The sequence below is a fragment of the Leopardus geoffroyi genome, chromosome B1 (genome assembly GCF_018350155.1).
Source record: "Leopardus geoffroyi isolate Oge1 chromosome B1, O.geoffroyi_Oge1_pat1.0, whole genome shotgun sequence".
Taxonomy (NCBI): Eukaryota; Metazoa; Chordata; class Mammalia; order Carnivora; family Felidae; genus Leopardus; species Leopardus geoffroyi.
In genome coordinates, this window is record NC_059327.1 from 16,593,473 (window position 1) to 16,621,197 (window position 27,725).

At 39.1% G+C, this 27,725-nt stretch overlaps 1 protein-coding gene across 1 annotated transcript; it reads left to right on the top strand.

The window, feature by feature from the left end:
• Positions 1 to 720: 720 nt before the first annotated feature.
• On the top strand, positions 721 to 27,486 carry TLR3 (toll like receptor 3). Its single transcript, XM_045453930.1, has 6 exons — positions 721 to 938; positions 2,526 to 2,635; positions 18,280 to 18,731; positions 20,880 to 21,071; positions 23,849 to 25,701; positions 25,938 to 27,486. Exons 3-6 carry the CDS (start codon positions 18,291 to 18,293, stop codon positions 26,164 to 26,166), a joined length of 2,715 nt encoding a protein of 904 aa, XP_045309886.1. The 5' UTR covers positions 721 to 938; positions 2,526 to 2,635; positions 18,280 to 18,290; the 3' UTR covers positions 26,167 to 27,486.
• The last annotated feature ends 239 nt before the right edge of the window (positions 27,487 to 27,725 follow it).

The window sequence follows — 27,725 nt, forward strand, 5'->3', positions numbered from 1 at the left end:
CAAGCCCTGCATTGGACTCTATGCTGGGCATGAAGCCTACCTAAAAAAAAAAAAAAAAAAAAAAAAAAAAAAAAAACCCAAAAAAAACAGTCACTTGAGATGGAGGAGGAAACTATAACATTCATAAATTTTAGTAAAATCAGCAAGAATTTAGTAAATTTAAGAGACTGACTTCGAGAATTCTTTTTCTGAGATTGATTGGCTTGTCTATAATACTACAAAAGACTGGTAAATACTGGGCTTATTAGTTTACACTTATGGATATATGTCATAAACAACTTTGATTGAATACTCTTAAAAAGGGGAAAATGAGCTTTGTCACTGTAGCACCTACCACCATAATAGCTAAATAAGTTCATGCGTAATTAAGGAACGTATAGTGGAAAGAGATTGCCCTGTGATGTATTCAGAAGTTCAAGAATTGAGGACCTATTAACATTTGGATGTGAACCATCAGCCCAAGCTGATTGTTGCATTATGAGACGATCCGTAAAAAGTATTCGGAAAAAGCTATTCATTGGTTCAACTAACATTATGGAAAACCTATTATGTGCAACGAGTCATAAAGCATAATGGGTAGGGGTGTCAGATTGTAGAGGGAACGTGTTTCGTGTCCCTAACGATACATAACATACCACTCCAGTTTGGGGGTGGGGGGTTAAAACAACAACAGTCATTTATTTGTTTACTCTTCAATTTGGGCAGGACTTGGGGACAATTCACCTCTGCTCCATGTGGCATCTCGTCCATGCGACTCAACTGGGATTGAAAGATCCACTCCCAATATGGAGTGACTCATACGGACAACAATTTGCTGGCTGTCTTCTGGGTGCTCAGTGGAGTCGTTGGCCAGATTCCCAGTTCTCCTCCGTGTTGCCTTTGCAGAAGGCTAGGTTGGGCTTCCAACCACACAGCCGCTGAGTTCTCAAAGGAAGAGGGTAAGTGCCAAGGTGCAAATGCTTATCAAGTCTTGGCTCACTTTATGCTTAATAGTATCCTATTGGGGCGTGTCGTGGCTCAGTCGGTTAAGCATCCGACTTCAGCTCAGGTCATGATCTCACAGTTTGTGGGTTCGAGTCCCGCGTCGGGCTCTCTGCTGACAGCTCAGAGCCTGGAGCCTGCTTCAGATTCTGTGTCTCCTTCTCTCTCTGCTCCTCCCCCGCTCTCGCTCTGTCTCTCTCTCAAAAAATAAACATTCAAAAGAAAAGAAAATGTAAATATCCTATTGGCCAATACTAGTCATGTGGCCTAGCCCAGAGTCTTTGTGGGAAAAGACAATGCAAAGGTCTGAATACAGAAGAGGAGCCTGGTTCATTGGAAGGCAAAGTACCAGCCTACCCTAGAAGAGTGGCTGGAGAGTTATAATACCAAGAACATACCCTGTTCTGCTTCAAGGAGCTCTCAGAGAAGAAACCTCTTGAGTACTCTTAGTCATGTTTTACTACATATCCCAGTGGGTAGACTTGGGGGACTATCGTTTACCCAAGGCAATTTTTTTATGGTATTATAGATAGGACAGGTGAAAAATGAGAAAAGCCTGCCCATGAGCCCAGTGAATACAAGGTGGTTCCACTAAGATTGAGGCCCAAGGGAGGGCATTTTGCATCACAATGCAAACCCATTTCTTGCTCTCAATTCTGCCATCAAGTCGAGCTAGCGACCTATTTCAACTGTTCCAGGCGTGTTTATTGCCCTGTTTGAATAAAGAAGCATTATGGTAACTCACGGTATATCCCTCACCTGGCTAGGTTGCCTGATGTCTCCAACAAGGGGATTGAATTAGGTGATCTCTACAGTTCCTTCTAAGTGTTTTATTATATAAAAACGTAGTAATAATATTGTATCATATTACATCAGTAGTGAAAAATGCATTCTTTTTCTGACAAGCACATTCAACAACCGGGAGTCAGTGAAGTTGACTGAGAGCTAACTGGTGAATCTGGACTTCTCTGAGCACATGGGTGTGCTCCCTAATAGGCTCTGACTCTACAAACTGCAGCAGCATGTGTTAGGGCTGGCCTTCGGCTTTATCACAGCCGGCGATTCTGCTGTCAACTAGGTGTCTTCTTTGACCAAGATGTTAATTTCTGCATTACTTATCTTCCAGGCTCGCTAAGAAGATAAGAGAAGTGAAATTGCTTAGCTTTGATTGGGGATTGTGGTTTTTTCTGTCACTCTGACCACACTCTACTAGATTCTGACGACAGTTTTGCATCAGGTTTTGGGGGAAAAAAGAAGAGAGAGAGGAATTCACTCTCAGGGATCTGTTAACCTCTAGAGGACTAGCCCTGCCCACACCGAGTAGGGAGGTCCTGCTTTTTCAACTTCTCCGTTGCTAAATCTGTGACTCTTTGAGTGAAACCTAAGGAACTATACCTGAAGAAGAAAAGCAAGACATTTTTAAGAAGCAGTTTAAAATTTCTCTTGCCGATCATGTGCTTTTTTCCTCCTGGCCTTCTTAGGATCCACGGAGTATAAGAAGCTTGCCTTTTTTTTTTTTTTTTTTTTTTTTTTTTTTTTTTTAGTTTCACTTTCACGATTGCAGCAGGAAATCTACCATGCTTCCCTGGTGAAAACGACTGGATTTGGACTCATGAAAAAAAGGAACAGTCAGCTGTTATCAGAGTACATGAAGGTATTTCTTTAAAATCCTTACTGGGATAGAATCTCTCATGTTGGGCAGATCTGGAATGCCCATTGGTTTTAGCATTCTTTGGTCTTTCTTTGACCTGGCCAGAATCAACAAGGAGAACGGGAGAAAAGGGATGATAGAGGTGTGGGAGAAGTGCATCCTAGCTCCGAACACACATAATAGCAAGAATTTATAATTAACATTATAAAACATTTTATGCAGTAATTAATTTCCTTTGCTTTGCGGAGTTCTGTAAAATGTGGAAAAGCACATTAGAAAAGCTATGGAACTCATTTGGCAACCGTCTTTTAAAAAAATCTGATCTTTGTGTTAAAGTCACAGAGCCCTGGAATCTTGAATGAGCTTTCTCCTTTTCTGAGTCTTGTTGGCTGGGGAAGAGACAGGAGCTGGCACTTTATGATAATACGCTTGCAAAGGAGAACACACTTCAGGTGTTCCTTAGCAATACAAAAGTGGCTTTCTTTGACCTCGTAAAGGAAAGTGGCAGAAGGTGAGAAAGTAGAAAGGCGTTTCGGTGGATAGGAAGGTCAGAAATTGGCACTAGGAAATGCAGGTGAGTCAGATGAAATTCGAGTCAGCCTTGGGCAGTCCTGGTTTCAGGAAGTTGCCTCCTAGTTTCACAGTAGATTGGGAGTTGGTGCGTGTGTCTGCGTTTAGTTGTATCTGTATACACATTCAGAAAAAAAAAAATACTGTGAGGTTTACAAACCAAGCCGTAAAAGCCAAACTAAACAGTGGTTAGCTCTAAGTAGCCTGGCTGCCGATTCCGCGCCTTAATCATGCTGCAATATTGTCTCTCACTTGGAAGGAGGCATATAATTCTGTGCATCCTGAAAGACCTTTGTAAAATTGCTAGGCCCGCTGAGTGCCTGTTTTTCCTCTTTTTAGCTTTCTTGGCCTCTGTTACATCTCACTCAGTAGCAATTTGTTTTTCACTGGGGTCTCATCCTCTAACTCTATTTTGGTTTGTTTTACTAAAGCAAACTCCAGAGTAACTTTTTCAATATAGGTTGCACAGGCATAAACTTATAGAATCGTTGCATATCTCAAAATAGCTTTCCCCCTTATCTTGAGTTGTTTGGCTGGAAGTGAAATTGTCGGTTCAAAGGTATTTCCCTTGATTATTTTGAAAGCTTATCACTATTGTTTTCTGGTGGCTGATGTTGCTAATGAAGAGTTTTCTATCACTCAGGATCTTTTTCTTTTGAAAGTAATTGATCATATGTTCTCCTTTGAAGGTTTTTTCTTTTTTAATTTTTTCTTAACGTTTATTTATTATTGAGAGACAGAGAAAGAGCGTGAGCAGGGGAGGGGCAGAGAGAGGGGGAGACACAGAATCTGAAGCAGGCTCCAGGCTCCGAGCTGTCAGCACAGAGCCTGACCTGGGGCTCGAACCCACAGACCGGGAGACCATGACCTGAGCTGAAGTTGGACGCCTAACCGACTGAGCCACCCAGGCACCCCTCCTTTGAAGGTTTTAAGATTGTTTTTCTTGTTTCTGAAGTTGTCTAAGATTCTCTCTGTGGATTTTCCTTTTTCACTCTTCCTGCCTATCGTTTGGTGAGCCTTTTTCCATGTGACAAATGTATTTTCAGATCTGGGAATGTCTTGCAGTCCTTCGGGGATCTTCTTCGCAAAGGGATTAGTCCTTTTCAGTAATTCTGATGTCTATCTACAGCCCTTCCAGAAGAGATAAATGTCACCCAGACAAAGAGGAGAGTATACTGCAGGGACTGTATGTGTGTGTGTTGGTAAATATAGGTAGAAGTGCTTATGGTACAGGGAAGCAGGTTTGGGAGAACCCCAGAGATGTGGGGTATGGGGAGTTAGTCCCTGATTTCCAGAATGTATCACTCCCAACCCCACATTCTTCATGTACCAGAGCAATTTGGTAAGGGGCTGGCCTGGGCTGCAATATTCCTCGTAGCCTATAAATATAAAAATTGTGTGTAGCTGTAACAATACTGTATTAGAAAGTGCCAGTATTATAAAGGCCACGACATAATTGATAGAAGCTGATTTTTTTCTGTTTCTGAGGACTAGATTAAAATAAAAATAAAACCACTATTTTTAAAAGCCTATCAGAACAATTATAAATATGTTAGTTCTGTTTTCCTGCAGTTAATCATCTAAAATGATTTTATTCTCTAAAACTTATCTGGAATTCTTCTTGTGACATGACTTTTAGATCCCATGGAAAACCTAAATTATTTAAATAGCTTTTTTTGTTGATCCGTCTCCATACATTGAAGATGTATTTGTTTTTTTTTAAATAGCTGAAAATGAAACTGGGTAAATGACCATACCAGAAAATACCACATTAGGTACGTGTCCTACCGAAGTAAAGTTGTGGCTGTTTATGGAGATAAAGGAGGTTTTCTTGGCTGATTAACTGCCTATGGGAAGCTATCCGTCCAACATCTATTTATTCAGTATTTGCTATGTTCCTGTCATTTTTCTAGACACAGCAAAGCAGTACAGAGTAAAAACAACCATGTCCTCTACTATTATAGCCTTACATTCTAGTCAGGTGGAATAACTAATTAAAAAATAAGTAAAATTATTTCAGATAATTCCCATCAACCACGGCATGGAAAAAGCAATCTAGGAAAAGAATATCCAACGGGAGAATTTACACTTCTGACTTCAAGGTTTACAATAAAACCTTACAACATCGAAACAATGTGGTGTTGGCATAAGAATCAACAAATATGCAGCGTCAGAGAGTAGAGAGCCCAGATATAGACCACGCTTAAACCCGCCCACACTTATTTGGTTTTTAAGAAAGGTGCTGAAGCAGGGGCGCCTGGGTGGCGCAGTCGGTTAAGCGTCCGACTTCAGCCAGGTCACGATCTCGCGGTCCGTGAGTTCGAGCCCCGCGTCAGGCTCTGGGCTGATGGCTCAGAGCCTGGAGCCTGTTTCCGATTCTGTGTCTCCCTCTCTCTCTGCCCCTCCCCCGTTCATGCTCTGTCTCTCTCTGTCCCAAAAATAAGTAAACGTTGAAAAAAAAAATTAAGAAAGGTGCTGAAGCAAGCCAGTGGGAAAAGGGAAGTATTTAAAAAAAAAAAAGTCTGACAAACTGGATGTGCAACTGAAAAACAATGAACCTAGACTCTTCCTTCCCATCAGACGCAAAAGTTTATTAAAGAGCGATCAGAGACCCTTACCTGACGCCTAAAACCATTCATCTTTAAAAATAGTAATAATGACTCGGGAGGAAGCAAATATTCTCAGACAGAACTCAGAAAGCAGTCATTAAAAAACTGATAAATTAGGCTTTATCATAACTATCAAGATATCATTCACTAAGAAAATGAGCAGGTGACCCACAAAATGGGAGAAAACATTCACAAAATATAAATCTGACAGTGGGTTGATATCTGTCTATATAAAAAGGTCCTATAATGCAGTAATAAATAAGAAACAACCTAATTAAAAAATGAGTGAAATCTTTGAGTATACGAGGGAAGATCTACAAATGGACAATAAGCACCTAAAAAATTGTTAAACATCAGTCAGGAGATGCAAATTAAAACCATAATGAGAAATTACTATACACTCACCAGAATGACTGAAAAATAGGAGAACGGTACCAATTGTTGGTAAAGGTGTTGGTGGGAGTGTAAAATGGTACAAACTTTGCTAAAAGATCTGACAGTTTCTTTTGAATACCCAATAATTCCAATCATAGGTCATTACCTCAAGGGAATCAAGTATATATGTCCCTAAAAACATGTCCAGAGATGTTCCTAGTAACTTCATTCTACTATAGTGAAAAACTGCACACAATCCATGCGCCTAATAATATGGGCATGGATAAAATACGATGTATTCATACAGTGGAATCTCATTCGGTGAAAACAAAAATTTACAAAACAAAACTCCCACCACGTGCAACATGGATGAACTTCAAAAATACCATCTGAGTAAAAGAAGCGTTGTTTAAGTTAAGACTGACTATGATCCCGTCGATAGGAGGCTATAAATCATACAACATCACCGTAGAAAACAGTCAGAGCTGTGATGGACTCTGGGAGGTGAGGATTGCCATCAATTGGGAAAGGGAGGGGATTCTCTTTAGGGTTTGGGTTGCACAGGCATATACGTGTGTCAGAAATCGGAGAATGCGGACTAAAGATTTGTGCACTTCCTCGTATGCAAATTTTACATCAGAAGAAAAACCATTAACAAATCCTGAGTTGAAGGCAGCAATGCATACTCTTTAGAGGGAGAGGTACTGATGGTGAAGTGAACTGATGGTGGGTAGATGGGTAGATATATGGTCATGCAAGAGTGGTCACTAAAATTCTGTGAATTGTGCTCTTGTTTAGGATTTTTCATTAGAAATGCTGGAAGAACTTAACTGTGAGACAGCCATGTTCTTTATGAATGGAAGTTAGCAAATGCTGCTATAGGACAAGATGCAGATCTCCTGTGGAGTAAAAAAAAAAAAAAAAAAAAAAAAGACATAAAATGATACATAATGCGCAATTCCACTAACATGTAATACAAAAGCAAGTCAACTGAATCTTTTTTGTGTATGAAATTGTGAAGTACTTGTCTTTGGGAAGGAGGAGGTGGTGGCTGGGCGGGAGCATGAGGGAGATTTCTGAGGGGCTCATAGTGCTGTGTTTCCTGAGCAGAGGGGTGATCGGAGTGGTGAATGCACTGACGTGTGAAAATTCAACAAGCTGTACATTCACGAGTTGTGTACTCTTCTGTATGCATTTAAAATATAATTGCTAAAATTAAGAAAAGTATATATAATACAAATCCTGATGCAAAAAGCTGAGCTTCTATCTGGAAGTATAGACTAAAGAGATAAAAAGGTGGAATATAAATTTAGATACAAAGATGATCACGTTCAAGGACCCATGTCTACCTAAAAGTGGTTCCAAAGGAGAGAACACAGGGAAAGGAGAAGTGGCAATGACCCAAGTAATAATAGAAAAAAGAAATCTGAAAACGTAGACATGAGTCTTCAGATTGAAAATGGCTTAGAGTGTACAGGTACATTTTAGAGGCAGGATTTAGCATGAAATGTACCTGTGAAATTTTCCATTACCAAGAAGAAAGAAAAGATACTTCCAGAAAGAAAAAGAGGAGTAAGATAAAAGTGCCTTTCATAGAAAGGAAAGAAAACCATATGGGCATGATTTCTTTTTAGGAACAATGCATATTAGAGGACAGTTGGGTAATGCTTTCATGATTCTTCATTAAAAGTATTTTGAACCTCAAATGGCCTACCTGTCAAAATCATATGACAAAAGAACAAAAACAGATGTTCAAGAACTTGAATGATAACCCCTGATAAATATTCTGGGGAAAGAGGGGGAAGAGCCACTCAAGGAGAGACTCTAGTCAGAACAAGAATATTTCAAGAAAGAAGATCCTGAAATCCGTAAGATAGTGGCATTAACCCAGGAACGTGCTGGAATGATTCTACAGCGATAACCAAAGAGCAGGTGTTCGACATATGCCTCCAAACTGGCCATTTAACCAAGAGTATGATTAAGAAGCTAAATGATCTTAGTATTATAGAGATGAAATCACATATAGTTCGTCTTTCAACAAGAATAAAATGGCGGAAATTATAAACTTCAAGAAAGTAACAATCCAAATAAACAGCAACTCTACGAAGCATAATTCTGAAGAACTGATTTAGTAGACGGTAGAGGATTTCATGTTGCCTCAAAGATTCTTCTGCACTCACCTCATTGTGCTCAACTGCATCCATGTTTTATTCATCAGCAATTTTAGTTCCTTAAAAACTCTATTTAGGCAAAGATTCCGTAAATGAAAATCTTACTGCCTTTCACCTCTATGTCTCCCGCTGTGATTGTTACTAAAGTATTCTCGAATCACCCATTTAAAATATCAGACATGATTACATTTCATTTATAAGACTTACAAAAGTTTTAGATAAAAAATCAAAAGATTTTATGCAGTGTTTCCTAAGTAATTTTGATACAGCATATCAAAATATAAAATATTTTTATTAAAACTTTTATTTTTTTTTGTTTCAAGTTTTTAATTAAATTCTGGTTAGTTAATAGATAGTATAATATTAGTTTCAGTAGTCGAATTTAGTGATTCCTCCCTTACATGGGACACCCAGTGCTCATCACAAGTGCTGTCCTTAATACCCACTGATTTAGCCCACCTCCCCGCCCACCTCCCCTCCAGCAACCCTCAGTTTATTCTCTACAGTTAAGAGTCACTCTTATGGTTTGCTCCCCTCTCTCTTTTTTTTCTTTCCCCTATGTTCATCTTTTTATTTCTTAAATTCCATATATGAGTGAAGTCATATGGTGTTTGTCTTTCTCTGACTGACTTATTTCACTTCGCATGATACAATTTAGCTCCATCCATGTCATTGCAGATTGCAAGATTTTGTTCTTTTTGATGGCTGAGTAATATTCCATTGTGTGTGTATGTATCTGTATGTATGTGTGTGTGTGTGTGTGTATGTGTGTGTGTGTGTATATATACACACACAAAAATATATCACTTCTTCTTTATCCGTTCATCAGTTGATGGACACTTTCCATACTTCGGTTTTGTTGATGATGCTGCTATAGACATCGAGGTGTATGTGCCCCTTCAAATCAGTATTTTTGTATTCTTTGGGTAAATAACCTAGTAGTGCAATTGCTGGGTCAGAGATAGTTCTATTTTTTACTTTTTGAGGAACCTGCATACTGTTTTCCAGAGTGGCTGCACCAGTTTGCGTTCCTACCAACAATGTAAGTGGGTTCCCCTTTCTCCACATCCTCACCAACACCTGTTGTTCCCTGTGTTATTAATTTTAGCCATTCTGACAGGTGTGAGGTGGTATCTCATCCTGGTTTTGATTTGCATTTCCCTATGGATGAGTGATGTCGAACATCTTTCCATATGTCTGTTAGCCCCCTGGCTGTCTTCTTTGGGAAAGTGTCTGTTCATGTTTTCTGCCCATGTCTTAACTAGATGATTTGTTTTTTTGATGTTGAGCTTGATAAGTTCTTTATAGATTTTGGATACTAACCCTTTATAAGATATGTAATTTCTAAATATCTTCTCCCATTCTGAATGTTGCCTTTTCATTTTGTTGATGGTTTCCTTTACTTTGAAGATTTTTATCTTGACGAAGTCCCAATAATTCATGCTTGCTTTTCTTTCCCTTGCCTCAGAAGATGTGTCTAGTAGGAGATTGCCACAGCCAGTGTCAGATAGGTTGATGCCTGTGTTCTCCTTTAGGATTTTGTTGATTTCCTATTTCATCCATTTTGAATTTATTTTTGTGTATGATATACGAAAGTGGTCTAGTTTCATTCCTCTGCCTGTTTCTGTCCAGTTTTCCCAACACTGTTTCTTGAAGAGAACTGTCTTTTTCCCATTGGATATTCTTTCCCGCTTTGTTGAAGATTAATTGGCCATATAGCTGTGGGCCCATTTCTGGGTTTTCTGTTCTGTTCCATTGACCAATGTGTCTGTTTTTGTGATAGTACCAATACTATCTTGATGACTACAGCTTTGTAATATAGCTTGAAGTCTGGAATTGTGATGCCTCCAGCTTTGCTTTTCTTTTTCAAGATTGTTTTGTCTCTTCAGTATCTTTTGTGGTTCCATACAAATTTTAGGATTTTTTATTCCAGCTCTGTGAAAAATGTGGGTGGTATTTTGATAGGGATTAAATGTCTAGTTTGCCTTGCGTAGTAGAGAGATTTTAACAATATTTGTTCTTCTAATCCATGAGCATGGAATGTTTACCATTTCTTTGGGTAACCTTCGATTTCTTTCATCAGTTTTTTGTAGTTCACAGAATACAGATCTTTTACCTCTTTGGTTAGGTTTATTCCTAGGTATCTTGTTATTTTGGGTGCAATTGTAAATGGGATGTATTCCTTCATTTCTCTTTCTGCTGCTTCATTATTGGCGTATAGAAATGCAACAGATTTCTGTACATTGATTTTGTAACCTACAACTTAACTGAATTTGTGTATCAGTTCAAGCAATTTTTTTGATGGCATCTTTCTGGTTTTCTACATAGAGAACCATGTTGTCTGCAAATAGTGAAAGTTCGGCCTCTTCCTTGCCAATTTGGATGCCTTTTCTTTCTTTTTGTTGTCTGATTGCTGAGGCTAGGACTTCCAGTACTATATTCGATAACAGTGGTCTTACTCCTGGCTATAGAGGAAAAGTTCTGTTTTTCCCCATTGAGGATTATATTAGCTGTGGGATTCTCGTATATGGACTGTGTGATGTTGCGGTATGATCACTCTATCCCTACTTTGTTGAAGGTTTTTACCAAGAATGGACACTATACTTTGTCTAATGCTTTTTCTGTATCGATTGAAATGACCATATGGTTTTTATTGTTTCTTTTATTAATGTGGTGTAGAACATTGACTGATTTGCAAATATTGAGCCACTTTTGCAGCCCAGGAATAAATCTCCCTTGATCGTGGTGAATGATTCTTTTAATATACTGTTGGATTCGATTTACTCGTGTTTTGTTGAGAATTTTTGCATCCATGTTCACCAGGGGTATGGCCTGTAATTCTCCTCTTTACTGGGGTCTTTGTCTGGTTTTGGAATCAAGGTAATGCTGGCCTTGTAGAATGAGTTTGGAAGTTTTCCTTCCATTTCTATTTTTTAGAACAGTTTGAGAAGAATAGGTATTAACTCTTCTTTAAATGTTTGGTGTAATTCCCCTGAGAGGCCATCTGGCCCTGGACTTTTGTTAGGAGATTTTTTTTACTACTGATACAAATTCTTTGCTAGTTATCAGTCTTTTCAAATTTTCCATGTCTTCCTGTTTCAGCTTTGGTAGTTTATATGTTTCTAGGAATTTATCCTTTTCTTCCACATTGCCTAATTTGTTGGCATTCAGCTTTACATAATATCCTCTTATGATTGTTCGAATATCTTTGGGTGTTAGTTCTGATCTCCCCTCACCCATTCATGATTTTACTTATTTGAATGCTTTCTCTTTTCTTTTTGATAAGTTTGGCTAGGGATGGGTTTATCAGTTTTATTAATTCATTCACAGAACCGGGCTCCAGTTTTCATTGATCTGTTGTATTGTTTTTTAGTTTCTGTATCATTTATTTCTGCTCTAATCCTTATTATTTCCCTTCTTCACTGGCTTTAGGCTTTGTTTGTTGTTCTTTTTCTAGCTTATTCATGTATAAGGTTAGGTTGTGTGTTTGAGAGCTTTCTGGCCTCTTGAGGTAGTCCTATATTGCATATACTTCCCTGTTAGGACAATTTTTGCTGCATCCCAAAGGTTTTGGACCATTGTGTTTTCATTTTCATTTGTTTCCTTTTTTTTTTTTTTCTTTAATTTCTTCTTTAGTTTCCTGGTTAACTGTTCATTCTTTTTTTTTTAATTTTTTTTAAATGTTTGTTTATTTTTGAGACAGAGAGCCTGAGTAGGGAGGGAAGAGAGAGAGGGAGATACAGAATCTGAAGCAAGCTCCAGGCTCTGAGCTGTCAGAAGAGCCCAGTGCGAAGCTTGAACTCACAAACTGTGAGATCGTGACCTGAGTTGAAGTCAGACACTTAACCAACTGAGCCACCCAGGTGCCCCTCTCATTCATTCTTTAATAGAATGTTCTTTAACATCCAAGTATTTGTGGTCTTTCCAAATTTTTTTCCTGTGGTTGACTTCAAGTTTTGTAGTGTATGGTCAGAAAATATGCATGGTATAACTTCAGTCATTTTGTGTTTGTTGAGGTCTTATTTGTGACCCAGGATGTGATCTATTCTGGAGAACGTCCCATGTGCACTTACAAAGAAGATGTATTCTGCTGCTTTAGGATGAAATGCTCTGAATTTATCCGTTAAATCCATGTGGTTCAATGCGTCATTCAAAGCCATTGTTTCCTTCTTGTTTTTTTTTTTTTTTAGATGATCTATTAATGTAAGTGGGGTGTTAAAGTCCCCTACTATTATTATATTATTATCAATGGGTTTCTTTATGTTTGCTATTAATTGATATAATATTTTGTTTCTTCCAATTTGGGAGCATAAATATTTACAACCGTTAGATCTTCTTGTTAGATAATCCCTTTATTTATTTATTTATTTATTTTTTCAGGCCGGTGACGAGATGCCTATTTTTATTTATTTATTTTTATATATATAATTTATTGTCACATTGGTTCCCATACAACACCCAGTGCTCATCCCAACAGGTGTGCTCCTCAATGCCCATCACCCACTTTCCCTCACCCCCATCCCCTATCAACCCTCAGTTTGTTCTCAGTATTTAAGAGGCTCTTATGGTTTGCCTCCTTCCCTCTCTGTAACTCCCCACCCCCCCACTTTCTCTGCCCCGTGGTCTTCTGTTAAGTTTCTCAGGATCCACACTTGAGTGAAAACATACGGTATCTTTCTCTGCCTGACTTATTTCACTTAACATAATAGTCTCCAGTTCCATCCATGTTGCTGCAAATGCCAGATTTCATTCTTTCTCATTGCCAAGTAGTATTCCATTGGATATATAAACCACATCTTCTTTATCCATTCGTCAGTTGATGGACATTTAGGCACTTTCCATAATTTGGCTCTTGTTGAAAGTGATGCTATAAACATTGGGGTACATGTGCCCCTATGTATCAGCACTCCTGTATCCCTTGGGTAAATTCCTAGCAGTGCTATTGCTGGGTCATAGGGTAGGTCTATTTTTAACTTTTTGAGGAACCTCCACACTGTCTTCCAGAGAGGGTGCATGAGTTTGCATTCCCACCAACAGTGCAAGAGGATTCCCGTGTCTCCACATCCTCGCCAGCATCTATAGTCTCCTGATTTGTTCATTTTAGCCACTCTGACTGGCGTGAGGTGATATCTGAGTGTGGTTTTGATTTGTATTTCCCTGATGAGGAGTGACGTTGAGCATCTTTTCATGTGCCTGTTGGCCATCTGGATGTCTTCTTTAGAAAAGTATCTATTCATGTCTTCTACCCATTTTTTCACTGGATTATCTGTTTTTTTTGGATGGTCCCCTTTATTATGATATAGTGCCTTTCTTCCTCTCTTGTTACAGTCTTTTATTTAAAAATCTAGTTTGTCTGATACGAGTATGGCTACTTCAGCTTTCTTTTGGCATTCATTAGCATGTAGATGGTTTTCCATCCCCTTACTTTCATCCTGTGTCTTTAGGTCTAAAATGAGTCCCTTGTAGGTAGCATGTAGATGGGTCTTGTTTTTGTTTTTGTTTTTTAATCCATTCTGATACCCTATGTATTTTGATTGGAGCATTTAGTCCATTTACATTCAGAGTGATTATTGATAGATATGAATTTAGTGCCATTGTATTACCTGTTAAGTCATTGTTTCTGGAGATTTTCTTTGTTCATTTCTAGCCTTTGTTGCTTTTGGTGTTCTTTTCCCACTCAAAGAGTCCCCAGTAATATTTCTTGCAGGGTTAGTTTCGTGGTCAGGAACTTCTTTCGTTTGTGTTTGTCTGTGAAGCTCTTTATCTCCCCTCCCATTCTGAGTGACAGCGTTGCTGGATAAAGTTTCATGGTTGCATGTTGTCCCAGTCAGCACGTGGAATATATCCTGCCACTCCCTTCTGGCCTGCCAGGTTTCTGTGGATAAGTCTGCTGCTAACCTTATTTGTCTTCCCTTGTAAGTTAGGGACATCTTTTCCCTGGCTGCTTTTAGTATTTTTTTCCTTATCTATGTATTTTGCAAATTTTACTATGATCTGTCCTTGTGTCGGCCTGGTTTTGTTGATTTTGATGGGAGTTTTCTGTGTCTCCTAGGTTTGGGTGTCTGTTTCCTTCCACAGATTAAGGAAGTTTTCATCTATAATTTGCTCAAATAAACTTTCTATCCCCTTTTCCCTCTCTTCTTCTGGGACTCCTATGATATGAATGTTATTATGTTTTATGGAGTTGCTGAGTTCCCTAAGTTTACATTTGTGATCCAATATTTTGATTTCCCTCTTCTTTTCAGCTTTATTATTTTCCATAATTTTGTCTTCTATATCACTATTCATTCCTCTGCCTCTTCCATTATTGTGGTCATTACATCTAGTCAGTTTCACCTCTTGGTTATAGCAGTTTTTATTTCGGCCTGACTAGTTTTTTAGATTCTTTATCTCTGCAGTAAGAGACTGCCTGGTGTCCGTTATGCTTTTCTCAAGGCCAGCTAGTATCCTTTTTATTGTTGTTTTAAATTCTGGATCCGGCATATTGCTTGTATCTCTTTTAATTAGATCCCTGGCTGTGACCTTTTCTTGTTCTTTCTTTTGGGATGAATTCCTCCATCTTGGCATTTTTTTTCAAGGTCTCTGTCTTCTTCTGTGTTAGGAAAGCTGGATATGTTTCATGTTCCTGAGAGTAATGGCTTTATTAAGAAGAGGTCATATAGTGCTCAAGACCTAGAACTTCAGGAAGTGTTTCTGGGGTTTGCTGTGAGCCCTCTGATGCTCTGTTTTGACTGCTCTTACCCTCAGGTCAGCCCTCTGCAGAGTTTCTCCTTGCCTGCAGTGGGAAGTGTGTGGACCTTAGCCAGAGTGTGGCTTGTTTTAACTAGGTGTGCTCTTGTCTGCCTGTTAAAAGAGGTCTGATCCTATTTCCACTGGAGCTGAAGCTTTGCTGCACTCTATGGTCAGTAGACTTGGTACATGCGAGGGTTTGTGCTGGCCTTCTGGGGTAGGGGCCTGCTGCTCTGGTTCTTAGTCACATTTGCCCAGGTAAAGATGTACCTGAAGAACACAGGGGTTGGGACTTGGTGTATGTGGCTCAGGCCTCCACTGTCAGCACTGTTCTGCTCCCTGAAGTCAATGTGTGCTGATGGGCAGGGGAAAAATTGGTGCCAACCCTCCCCCTTGTCCCTGAGAAGGGGAGTTTGTGTCTGCTGCTGTCCATGAAGCCCTCACAGAAGAGCTAACAATCTCCCTTTGTGTGTCCCAAGCATACCTCAGGTCCCTGCCTTCACTCTGTCTGTGTCTGGCCTGTGTGCCCACCCAGCCAGTGGGTTTTACCTCAGGCAGGCCGGCTGAGTTTCAAAACTCCAAACTTCAGGGACCCAGTGTAATGCAGACTCATGATGGTGCTCTGGGGGAGAGTTCCACCTTCACATTGGGGCTGGTGCTGGTTTGTCCCAGAAGGGCAGCTGTACCAACACCCAGGAGCTTAGAGTTTAAGAGTAAAGTGCTGCAAAAAGCTGGCATCCAGGTCAGCTGCCCTCAGGTGAACTGTCTCTGTTCCTTTGCTAAGGAACAGGGCAGCACAGTGGTGCCCACTGGCTCTTTTGTCCCCTAAGAGGCAATGCCGCCTCTCCCAAATGCACCCCAAGAAGGGGTAAATATCTCTCCCAGTGTGTCCCAAGGAATCCTCAGATAGTGCTGTCCACTCCAAGCTCTCTGCCTACCACAGAGCATCATTGCACCCACTGGGCTCCACACCTGCCATGGCACTGACTTCTAAAAGTCCAGTCTTTGAGCTCTGCTGGTTGTAAAAACTCACAGCGATCAGCCCCACTCATTTTCTCAGTCAATGGTTTTGGGAAAGTGTTTTTCTTGTGTGATCCTCTGTGCACTCTCACTCTCTCTCTCTCTCTCCTCTCTGTTTGTGATCAGGGCTCCCTCCCTTCCAGAGCACCTATGATCCTTTTCTTCCCCAAAGCACATATCACCTTCCTACCTACCACGATGTCGTCTCTTGTCTCTCTCTCTAGTTGTGCAATTTATTCTCTCACCCTTATATTGATTTCTTGGGTGTTGAGAATGATTTGATGTTTATCCAGACATGTTCGAGGAAAGCGGCAAGCATAGGGGCCTCCTACCACTCCACCATCTTTTCCCCTAAAACCCCATTAAAACTTTTAAAGGCCTTTCTATTCTGTGAATGGTATGTCAGCAAATGCTTAGATTTGTTAACTTTGATTCTTTAGACCAACTAGTAGGGTAAAGTGATACATGGATGCCTCATAACGCGGAACTTTCTTTCTATTCTGAACATGAAATTGAAGGGGCCCCTGGGTGGTTCAGTTGGTTAAGTGTCCAACTCTTGATTTTGGCTCGGTTCACGATCTCACAGTTTGTGAAATTGAGCCCCGCATCAGGTTCCATGCTGACAGTGCAGAACCTGCTTGGGATTTTCTCTCTCTCCCTCTCTGTCTGCCCTTCCTGCCCCTGCATGCATTCTCTCTCTCTCTCTGTCTCTCTCTCTCTGTCTCTCTCTCTCTCTCTCTGCCTTCAAATAAATAAAGAAACATTTAAAAATAAAGAAATAAATAAAATGAAATTGAAAACCAGAACAGGTTTAGAGGAATCGAGCCTCCTCAAATGAAGATCAGTTGTAGTTGTTCAGGGAAGATACTAGTTGATTCCCAGCCTGTGAGAACAGCCCTGGAGTCTGCACTATGGCTCTCCATCTAACCCAAGGCTGGGTTAATAAGGAGCTTCTCACATCCTTCTAGCCACCATGAATTTCCTTGAATTTCAATGACTTTGCACGCTTGGCCCCCTCTTCTTGTTAATAGTTAGCTGTGATTGTCTCATGATATAATTGGCTTCTGTCTTGTATAGATTTTCCTTATGAAGTAAAACGTTTACAAAGTAGAGAATAGTTGCAATTATCTACTTATAAATCGTGGATTATTTTACTGATTAATAATAGTAATAACAAACGCTGGCGTGTGCCAACTACTGTAAGGCTTATCTCATTTCATCGTTGTAACAACCTATGGAAGAGCGACTTCACTTACCCAGACTTACAAGATGAGGGAATGAAGTCCTAAAAAAATGAGTTAACTTGCCAGAGGCTACCAAGCAGAAAACAGGAACACAACTCAGCAGTGTAATTCCAGGGTTTTTTCCTCCTTATCACTATGTTTCTCTACGTTGTCTTGATTCTGCAGTGAATGCTTATTTCTATAATCGTAAAATTGCAGATGATATTTATTGGCTTTAGATTTTCTGAATTTATGTGGACCAAGTATGTTGGACTCACCATAGTTTTAGGATACAAATGCTAACATTTTATATCTTTACAGTGTCAAGCCAGGACTGTAGTTGGCAGTTTTAGGAAACGTAAATATGGAAGAAATGGGTAGAACATTCAGGGGTGCACATTTCCTCTATCACATCCCGAGGATCAAGAGAGGACGTCTCAAGTTGTCTGATCAATAAGACAGAGTTTTAGCTATAGTCATAAAACTTATAAATAGAACAATAGATTAAATAAATTAAAAGTGACTAAAGAAGAATTGTGATGAGGAGACTGATCGAATAGTGTAAGTTCCGTATCTTTACGGTGGGAAGAAACTACTCACTGTATTGACGAAACAGAAGCATAAGCACAAACGTGTTATTTGAGTTTGTGGAGGTGACCGTGAACATTAGAAATAGAAACTGTCAGGAGGTTACCTTGAAACACTGAAGATGGGGCGGAGGTGAAGAGTGAGGAGCGAGTTTGTGTGTTCCATCTTTTACTTTTCTGTGCTACTTGAATTATTTCTATTGGAGGTACAACTTGTATAATACATACTTGTGTATCATACCAGTTGTGAATAAAAAGATCACGCATAGTCACATTTGGTTATCTATCTTACGAGGAATATACCAATGCCTATGAACACCTGTGTCATTAATGTTGTCCGCTACTTTGTTATGTTTCTTTTAGAGGAGGGAATCATGAGCCAGAGTTCGCCTTATATCTATTCCTTTTTGGGGCTGTTGCCCTTTTGGATACTGTGTACATCCTCTACCAACAAATGTGTTGTTAGGCATGAAGCAGCTGACTGCAGTCATCTGAAGTTGACACAAGTGCCCGATGACCTCCCAGCAAACATAACGGTGTTGAATCTCACCCATAACCAGCTCAGAAGATTACCACCTGACAACTTTACAAGATATAGCCAACTTACTACCTTGGATGGAGGATTTAACTCCATCTCAAAACTGGAGCCAGAATTGTGCCAAAAACTCCCCTTGTTGGAAATTTTGAACCTCGAACACAATGAACTCTCTCACCTTTCAGAGCGAACTTTTATCTTCTGCGTGAATTTGATGGAACTCCATCTAAGGTCCAATTCAATCCAGAAAATTGAAAACGATCCCTTCCAAAACCTGAAGGTAGGATGGAAATGTTCACCTCCATATAAGAAATTAAAAATGTGTTGCCTCGTGTTAAGTTTTCAAGTCACTCATGAATCTTGAGATTTCGTATCTAAGTATCAAGGTCAAGAATGAAAACTCTGATCTACCCAAACGGAAAGAGGGGCAGCTCTATGTACAAAAATGGCCATTTAAGATTGGAAATCTTTTCAAAAGAGAAAATAGCATCTTACTTCACTTTCAGTCTTAAGTTTAAAGAACTCTGCCTCTCTTGCTTCCTTCCAATAAAAATACAACTCAGATACAAGAGGTAGAGATCAGAGAAGAATCTAGTCTGTCATAACCCGAGAAGAATAAGAATATCTCATTAGAAACACAGCAAATAAACTCTCAATGCTGCTGATAGTACCTGAAGTAATGAAAAAAAAAAAAAATAACAACAACACACATCCAAATTCAGACTTAAATAAAGTTAACAAATTGACACATGATAAAGCAAATTGTCCAACTAAAAATTACCTACTCTTGATTTAGAAATCTCTTCATATTATTGCTTTACTAATGGCTACCATTTCTTTCCCCTGAGTACTTTCCTTGAATTTTAAATCTGTGAAAAGGTATGTGAGTGTCTCTAAATCTGAGACACTTATTAGGTACTTTTCTTGAACCAAAGCCATTTTTTAAAACTCTTTGTTTTCTTCATCATATGGACCTATACAAAATTTGGCATTCCTTGACCTCATATGCCAAGAATAATGTACAAACAAGTATGCTTAGAAACATTTGTAAAGTGACTTGCTTGCTAGTGATTTGAAATTCTCTTATGCCTCTTTAGATTCTGCAGTGGATGAAATGGCTTTGGACACAAAGGCCTCAAAATCTGGTTAGAATAATCTTTGGCAAAATGTTCTTTCATGTTGAAAGCATAAATAAAAGTGTTACTCTCTTGAATACACATCATCTAAGATTGTACCCTAATATATATCAGCTTCTCCTTAACTTTTACCTGAGTGGAAATTTACCTGTTAAAAATAGCACAAGGTGGTTAAAATGTCCCACAGCACTAACAAAACAAAAATGAATATTCTATACTCGCCATGATGCAAAATTAACATACCTATCAATCTTTCTCAAAGTAAAAATCTTTTTTAGGAATTCATGGACTTTTAAAGAAAATATTTCTTCATTTTTTTTGTTTCATTTCTTTTTTTATTTTAATGTTTATTTACTTATTTATATTTTTTATTATTTTTTAAATATGAAATTCATTGTCAAATTGGTTTCCATACAACACCCAGCGCTCATCCCAACAGGTGCCCTCCTCAATACCCATCACCCACCCTCCCCTCCCTCCCACGACTCATCAACCCTCAGTTTGTTCTCGGTTTTTAAGAGTCTCTTATGTCTTGGCTCCCTCCCTCTCTAACCTTTTTTTTTTTTCCCCTCCCCCATGGTCTTCTGGTAAGTTTCTCAGGATCCACATAGGAGTGAAAACATATGGTATCTGTCTTTCTCTGTATGACTTATTTCACTTAGCATATTTTTGTTTCATTTCAAGGCTGATGCATGACATTATATGTTTAGTAAGCCACATGAACATTCCTTACATCATAAGGAAATGCTTATTATAAATAATTAAGTAAATAAATGTTTATTATGAATCTTCCTTATATCATGAATAAATATGCTTAAATCCCTTTACTTTGGTAAGAGAAATAAAATCATTCTTTTTAAAAAATGATTCTTGGGCGCCTGAGTGGCTCAGTCGGTTGGGCGTCCGACTTCGGCTCACGTCACGATCGCATGGTTCTTGGGTTTGGGCCCCAGGTCAGGCTCTGTGTTGACAGCTCGGAGCCTGGAGCCCGCTTCGGATTCTATGTCTCCCTCTCTGTCTCTGCCCCTCCTCGCTCATACTGTGTCTCTGTCTCTCGAAAATAAATAAACATTAAAAAAATTTTTTTAAATAATTTTTGAAGTGAGAAACAAACCCTTGTAACAATGTTATTTTTGATCACCACGAAAATTTTTCATTACCTCTGTTGTCAATTGTCTATAGAATAATAGAGAGGTGACATTTTTGCTGTAATTTCTAAGATTCAGTTACATTTAAAGGAACTATTTTTGGTGGCAAGACTCTAACTTGTATGCATCTTTTTTCTCTCTCAGAATTTAATCAAATTAGATCTGTCTCATAATGGTTTGTCATCTACCAAATTAGGAAGTCAGCTCCAACTGGAAAATCTCCAAGAGCTCCTGTTATCAAATAATAAAATTAACATCCTGAGACGTGAAGAACTGGACTTCCTTGGCAATTCTTCTTTGAAGAAATTAGAATTGTCATCAAATCCAATTAAAGAGGTAAGAAGTCGGGTAAAATGATTTTGTGTTCTACCTTTAAGTGTGGGCAATCCCTAACTGTGTCACAGGGGTAAGAATCTAAAGATCCCTAGAGAAAGGGGTAATAATGTTCGCCATGCCTTCCAAAAGTCGTTCACACTTACTGCTTGGGGCCATTGATGTCCTCCTCGCAAAAAGAAACACTGGTAGCAATTGGGGGCTGGAGCTCCGCTGTCTAACAGAAGTGGGTTAAAATCCGTGTCCCGGTTATAGGAACCTTGGGGAGCCTACATAACCTTTCTGGGTCTTAGCTTCCTCACTTGTAAAGTGGGAATACTATCTATCGCACAGAATCTCTGAAAGAATTAAAACAGCATGATAGTTAAGAGCACAGGCTGTAGAGTTGGGCGAGCTGGCTCCCCTTCTGGGCTTTCTCTCCTAATACTTGTGTAATCAGGCAAATTATTCACGTTCTTTGCGCTCCAGTTCCCCAGGTGTAAAGTTAGTATAATAATAACACTACTTCATAGGCTGTATGGTAAAGAATTTAGCACCGTATCTCACGTAAGTGCTCCATAAATGGTAACTAGCATTAGATTATTATGAAAATCTTCTGATAATGGAATATACTTCTTATAATGGAATATACCTAATTAACCTTCTGTTTAGATGCATGGTATTCATTTCAGTAACTACCTTCATATACAGGTATGTTTGTATTTTAGTCCTTTACAGGCTGAGAATAAGAATATTGGAAATCGTAAACTAAGTCAGATTTTTAAAAGCTGTATCAACTTACAGACGTAAAAATAGACTGTATATTTGTCCTGAGATGATAAAATATAAACAAGCAAACATTTTATGTAATATTCATGCTAATTATTGAACAGCATTTTTTTGTTTATTTAGAACATTTATTTTTAAAAAAAATTTTTTTTTCAACGTTTATTTATTTTTGGGACGGAGAGAGACAGAGCATGAACGGGGGAGGGGCAGAGAGAGAGGGAGACACAGAATCGGAAACAGGCTCCAGGCTCTGAGCCATCAGCCCAGAGCCTGACGCGGGGCTCGAACTCCCGGACTGCGAGATCGTGACCTGGCTGAAGTCGGACGCTTAACCGACTGCGCCACCCAGGCGCCCCTATTTAGAACATTTATTGTAGAAATCTTACAAAATATTCAAGTAATGACGGGGGAGATAAAAATCATCCAAAAACCCATAGTCCAGAGACAACCAGTGTTGGGTATTTTTATCTCTAGCTTTTCTCCAAGTGATAATAAGAAAAAGCAACAGCCACTGAAATTCAGAGCTCAAATTCAAAAGACACCGTATGTTGGACACTATGATAAGTTTGTATATACCATATATATTTATAATTTATTGTATATATTCGTAAATTTAAATTTATTATTTATTACAATTTATTTATAATATCTATATATTTATTTACATATAAATATATATTTATTAAATACATATATTTACATAGTCCTGTAACCAACTTATTCTTTTTTGAAAGTTTATTTATGAGAGAGAGAGAGAGAGAGAGAGAGAGCGAGCAGGGGAGAGAGAGAAAGAATCCCAAGTCAGCTCCACACTGTCAGCAAAGAGCTGGATGTGGGGCTCAATCTCACGAATCACGAGATCATGACCTGAGCCGAAATCAGGAGTCGGACACTTGACCGACTGAGCCATGCAGGCGTCCCGCCACCAACTGATTCGTATCATCATTTTACCCAAGGGTAAATTGAGGTGAAGCAGGGTTGAGGAACTTGTCTAAGGTCTCACATGTGACAGTTTGGTGACAGAACTGGGTCTCTGGCAGTGTTAGATCAGAGCCCATGCTCTTAACAGCTGTGCTGTATTGCCTCCCATAGGCAACAGTGTATCCTCCCATTAAAAAGTCATCTCACGTCATGAGCATTCTCCGTGTCATTGAGAATTATTCAAAAACTCAATTTTGATTACTGCAACATGTTATCATGGAAGTTCACCCTAATGAACTGAACAGTTTCCTGCTCTGTAGTCCAATTCACTTTACTTACAACCAAATTTGCCTTATCGTCCATTAGCCCTAACAGCTCACAAATGACACAGTAGGAATCAGAGCCTCTTTGCTCTCCTGGTGTTTAACCACCCAGGCCTGGCTCCGACCCTCTCGGGATTCCTTCTCTCCTTGCCTTCTGTCCTCTTGTTCTGGGGGCAGAATCCCACAGCAGACAAGGCTTCTGGTGAGGGAGTGGGGGCAGAGCAGAAGGGAGCTGGGGGCACTGTCATGCAATAACATCAGGAGAAAACCCGGGCTGGACAGACAAAGAGGAAGCCTGGAACTCAGAGCTACAGAAGGGAAAGTGTGCGTCACTGTTGCATAATAAAATCCACCCGTTCATTCCCCACGTGTTCACTGAGAACAGTGGTCAGCGAGACAGAAACAGCATCTGCCCGAGTGGTGACCTTGCAAAGAGTTTATTAATTACGATCATACTCAGTGTGATCAAGTAAAAATACTAGGGACCTCACCTAGACTGGGAGGTCAGGGAGGGCCCCCTGAAAAGGAGGCCATTGAATACTGGGCAGAAGGTAAGCAGCGGCCAGGAAAGGTGGGGGACTGCCCCAGGAGGTGGGTGTCGCAGGCACAGAGTAAGGAGCTGTGCAGTAGAGGGATGGAGAGTAAAGCCAGAGAAGATGGGGAAGGGGGAAGGGGGCTGAGTAAAGAATTGTGTTTAAGCTTCTCTAGAGTCATGCGGACCCCACCGTGTTTTGGTTATTAACCTCTTTTTTCTCCCCCCACCTTTAGTTCTCTCCAGGGTGTTTTCATGCAATTGGAAAACTATTTGGCCTCTCTCTGAACAATGCTCAACTGAACCCCAACCTCACAGAGCAGCTTTGTTTAGAACTGTCGAACACAAGCATTCAGAATCTATCCCTGAGCAACACCCAGCTGTACAGAACGAGCAATATGACTTTCGTTGGGCTCAAGCACACAAATCTCACCGTGCTCGATCTTTCCCACAACAACTTAAATGTGATTGATAATGGTTCCTTCGTTTGGCTTCCACGTCTAGAATATTTCTTCCTGGGGTATAACAATATAGAACACTTATTTTCTCACTCCTTGTATGGGCTTCTCAGTGTGAGATACTTGGATTTGAGACGATCTTTCACCAAACAAAGCACTGCCCTTACTTCGCGTCCCAAGATCGATGATTTTTCCTTTCAGTGGCTAAAATGTTTGGAGTATCTTAACATGGGAGACAACAACTTCCCAGGCATAAAAAGCAATATGTTCACGGGACTGATAAAGCTGAAACACTTAAGTCTATCCGACTCCTTCACAAGCTTGCGAACTTTAACAAATGAAACATTTTTGTCACTTGCTCAGTCTCCTTTGGTCACGCTCAACCTAACCAAAAACAAAATCTCAAAAATAGAGACTGGCGCTTTTTCTTGTCTGGGCCACCTTCAGGTACTCGACCTTGGCCTTAATGAAATTGGGCAAGAGCTCACAGGCCAAGAATGGAGAGGTCTAGGAAATATCATTGAAATCTACCTTTCCTACAACAAATACCTACAACTGACTCCTGGGTCTTTTGCCCTGGTCCCAAGCCTCCAACGCCTGATGCTCCGCAGAGTGGCCCTGAGGAATGTGGACAGTTCTCCTTCACCTTTTCATTCCCTTCGCAACTTGGTCATTCTGGATCTAAGCAACAACAATATAGCCAACATAAATGATAAACTGTTGGAGGGTCTTGAGAAACTAGAAATTCTGGAATTGCAGCACAACAACTTAGCACGGCTATGGAAACGTGCAAACCCTAGTGGCCCTGTTTATTTTCTAAAGGGTCTTTCTCACCTCCACATTCTTAACTTAGAGTCTAATGGCTTTGATGAGATCCCAGCAGAGGTATTCAAGGGCTTATCTGAATTAAAGAGCATCGATTTAGGATTGAATAATTTAAACATATTTCCGCTATCTGTCTTTGATGATCAGGCATCTCTAAAGTCACTGAACCTTCAGAAGAATCTCATAACGTCAGTCGAGAAGGATGTTTTTGGGCCAGCCTTCAGGAACCTGAGTAATTTAGATATGAGCTTTAACCCATTTGATTGTACCTGTGAAAGTATTGCCTGGTTTGTTAATTGGATTAATAGTACCCACACCAACATCTCTGACCTGTCAAGCCATTACCTCTGTAATACTCCACCTCAATATCATGGTTTCCCGGTGATGCTTTTTGATATATCAGCCTGCAAAGACAGTGCCCCCTTTGAACTCTTTTTCATAATAAATACCAGTATCCTTTTGATTTTTATCTTTACCGTATTGCTCATCCATTTTCAAGGCTGGAGGATATCTTTTTATTGGAATGTTTCAGTGCATCGAGTTCTTGGTTTCAAAGAAATAGACAGACAGCCAGAGCAGTTTGAATATGCAGCATATATAATTCATGCCTATAAAGATAGGGATTGGGTCTGGGAGAACTTCTCTCCGATGGAAGAAAAAGATCAAACTCTCAGATTTTGTCTCGAAGAAAGGGACTTTGAGGCAGGTGTCCTTGAACTCGAATCAATTGTTAATAGCATCAAAAGGAGCAGAAAAACTATTTTCGTTATAACACAACATCTATTAAAAGATCCGTTATGTAAAAGGTAGGTGAACATTGTGAAATTTTAAGTGTGTACTTGTTTTTTTCACTTGAGCTTTCAAATATTACTTACATTATGATTGACAACTCAAAGAATTTTAAAAATAAAAAAAAATAACTTGATTATTAGTGACACATAAAAACAAGTGTAGGGGGGATGTTAGCGCTTTTGGCTGTTCTAAACCGTATGCTGATATATATAACTTATTTTAATAATTTTTTTTTTTTTTTTTTTACTAGATTCAAGGTGCACCAGGCAGTTCAGCAAGCTGTGGAACAAAATCTGGATTCCATTATATTGATCTTTCTTGAGGATATTCCAGATTATAAACTGAACCATGCACTCTGTTTGCGACGAGGGATGTTTAAATCTCACTGCATCTTGAACTGGCCAGTTCAGAAAGAGCGGGTAAATGCCTTTCATCATAAATTGCAAGTAGCGCTTGGATCCAGAAATTCAATACATTAAATTTATTTAAAGACTAAGTTAACAAAGGCGTAACTTTCCCCCACTTAAAGACTTTCATAGTAAATTTAGGTTTTATTTGAAAATAATATGTATCTGTTTATTCAGACTTAGAGAGGTTTCTGATAATTATATTTGGAGTTTTTTTGGATGCACTCATAGGAAAACAAGAGATCATTGTTTTAGTGGGTACAATGCTATTTCGACTGTAAAAGGGTAAAATATATGTCCTCATTTTTAAAAGCTTCATCACAGGATTTTTTTTTTTTTTTTCAGTGAAAAAGCTTTTATTTTAGTGGTGCCCACTTCAGTGTTGATTTTGTTAAGTGTTAAATTCCATTTGAACCTACAGACTCATGGTCAGAAAACGTTTGTAATTCATTTTCATTACTTAGTAAAAATACATATTTTAATAAATCCTTATATTTCCCTGATACTTGGGTTTCTGCTGTAGGTGTTAGAAGAAACAGTTCTCTTACTTAAAAGTATTACAGGAAACAAAAAAAGTATTATAGAAAGGCTTGCTTCCTGAAGGTTAATTAGTAGATTAGCTTTGTGGTTGTACAATATTGTTTTCTCTTGGCCACAGACTCAGGAGATGGTCCTGGTCGGATCATTTGGTCCTTCCTACTGGGACTCTTTGACTCCTGATCTTGAAAATTATGGTGTTGAACAAAATCTTTAATAATCCTATATAATTAGCGATGATGACCATGGTATAATACATTCACGTGAAACGTGTTATCATGTCATAAAATAGTGTGCGATGTATACATTAGTCCTTCTCTAGAAAGACTATTATTTAAAATTTTATTTTTGCTTTTACAATGGAAAGAATCTAATGATCGAAAATAGACATGAATAGCGTTTTAAAACCTTCATAGTTCTGGTATTCAAATAAAGAGAGTGTTGAAATCATAAAGCTGGGTTAATTTCTATATTAGAAGCACTGGTTTGGTAAATTTAGGGAGAATTTGAGGTGTCACAGTTTGGAACTTTGATTAAAATAGTATTGTATCCTCGGGGCTAAGTCCACAGAATCCTGGAAAAAGTGATACTCCCTGTACTGCTGGTTCTGAAAAAGTCTACAGTCTCTCAACAATGTGAATGTGTGGAGGACCATTTTCACTTCCGTGTTACACAGCATCCTTGCACACGAGACGCTCGTTCGATAGCGTTTCTGCTAAGGCGTGCTTTCCGCCTGTGAAATAATCTCATTTTATTTTGGCATTGTAAAATAAAAATAAAAGAAAGAAAGAAAAGACAGATGAAATGAAACTTTTATGATGGCAAAATAAAACCCACAGCCACAGTTTTTCCTGACGTGCTTTGTATGTTATTTCTGTCTCGATAGTCCCAATGTTAGTCCCATATTTCTAAGTAATGGATATTCCATTGGTCTACAAAAAGCAGGGCAGGAAGTAATTTTGCTTTTATCCCCTTATTTGCTTATAAGATAGTTGATCAAGTGGCCACAATTTAAATTGAGTTCAAGTGTAATCTTTTAAAGTTGCTTAATATTTAAGAAGATACACAAGGGATGACCCTTGAACTGAATACAA

Coding starts and splice junctions, on each gene's coding strand:
- TLR3 (XM_045453930.1), top strand. CDS start 18,291: ATGAGCCAGAGTTCGCCTTATATCTATTCCTTTTTGGGGCTGTTGCCC. Junction 18,732..20,879: donor ATCCCTTCCAAAACCTGAAG/GTAGGATGGAAA, acceptor TTTCTCTCTCAG/AATTTAATCAAATTAGATCT. Junction 25,702..25,937: donor AAAGATCCGTTATGTAAAAG/GTAGGTGAACAT, acceptor TTTTTTTACTAG/ATTCAAGGTGCACCAGGCAG.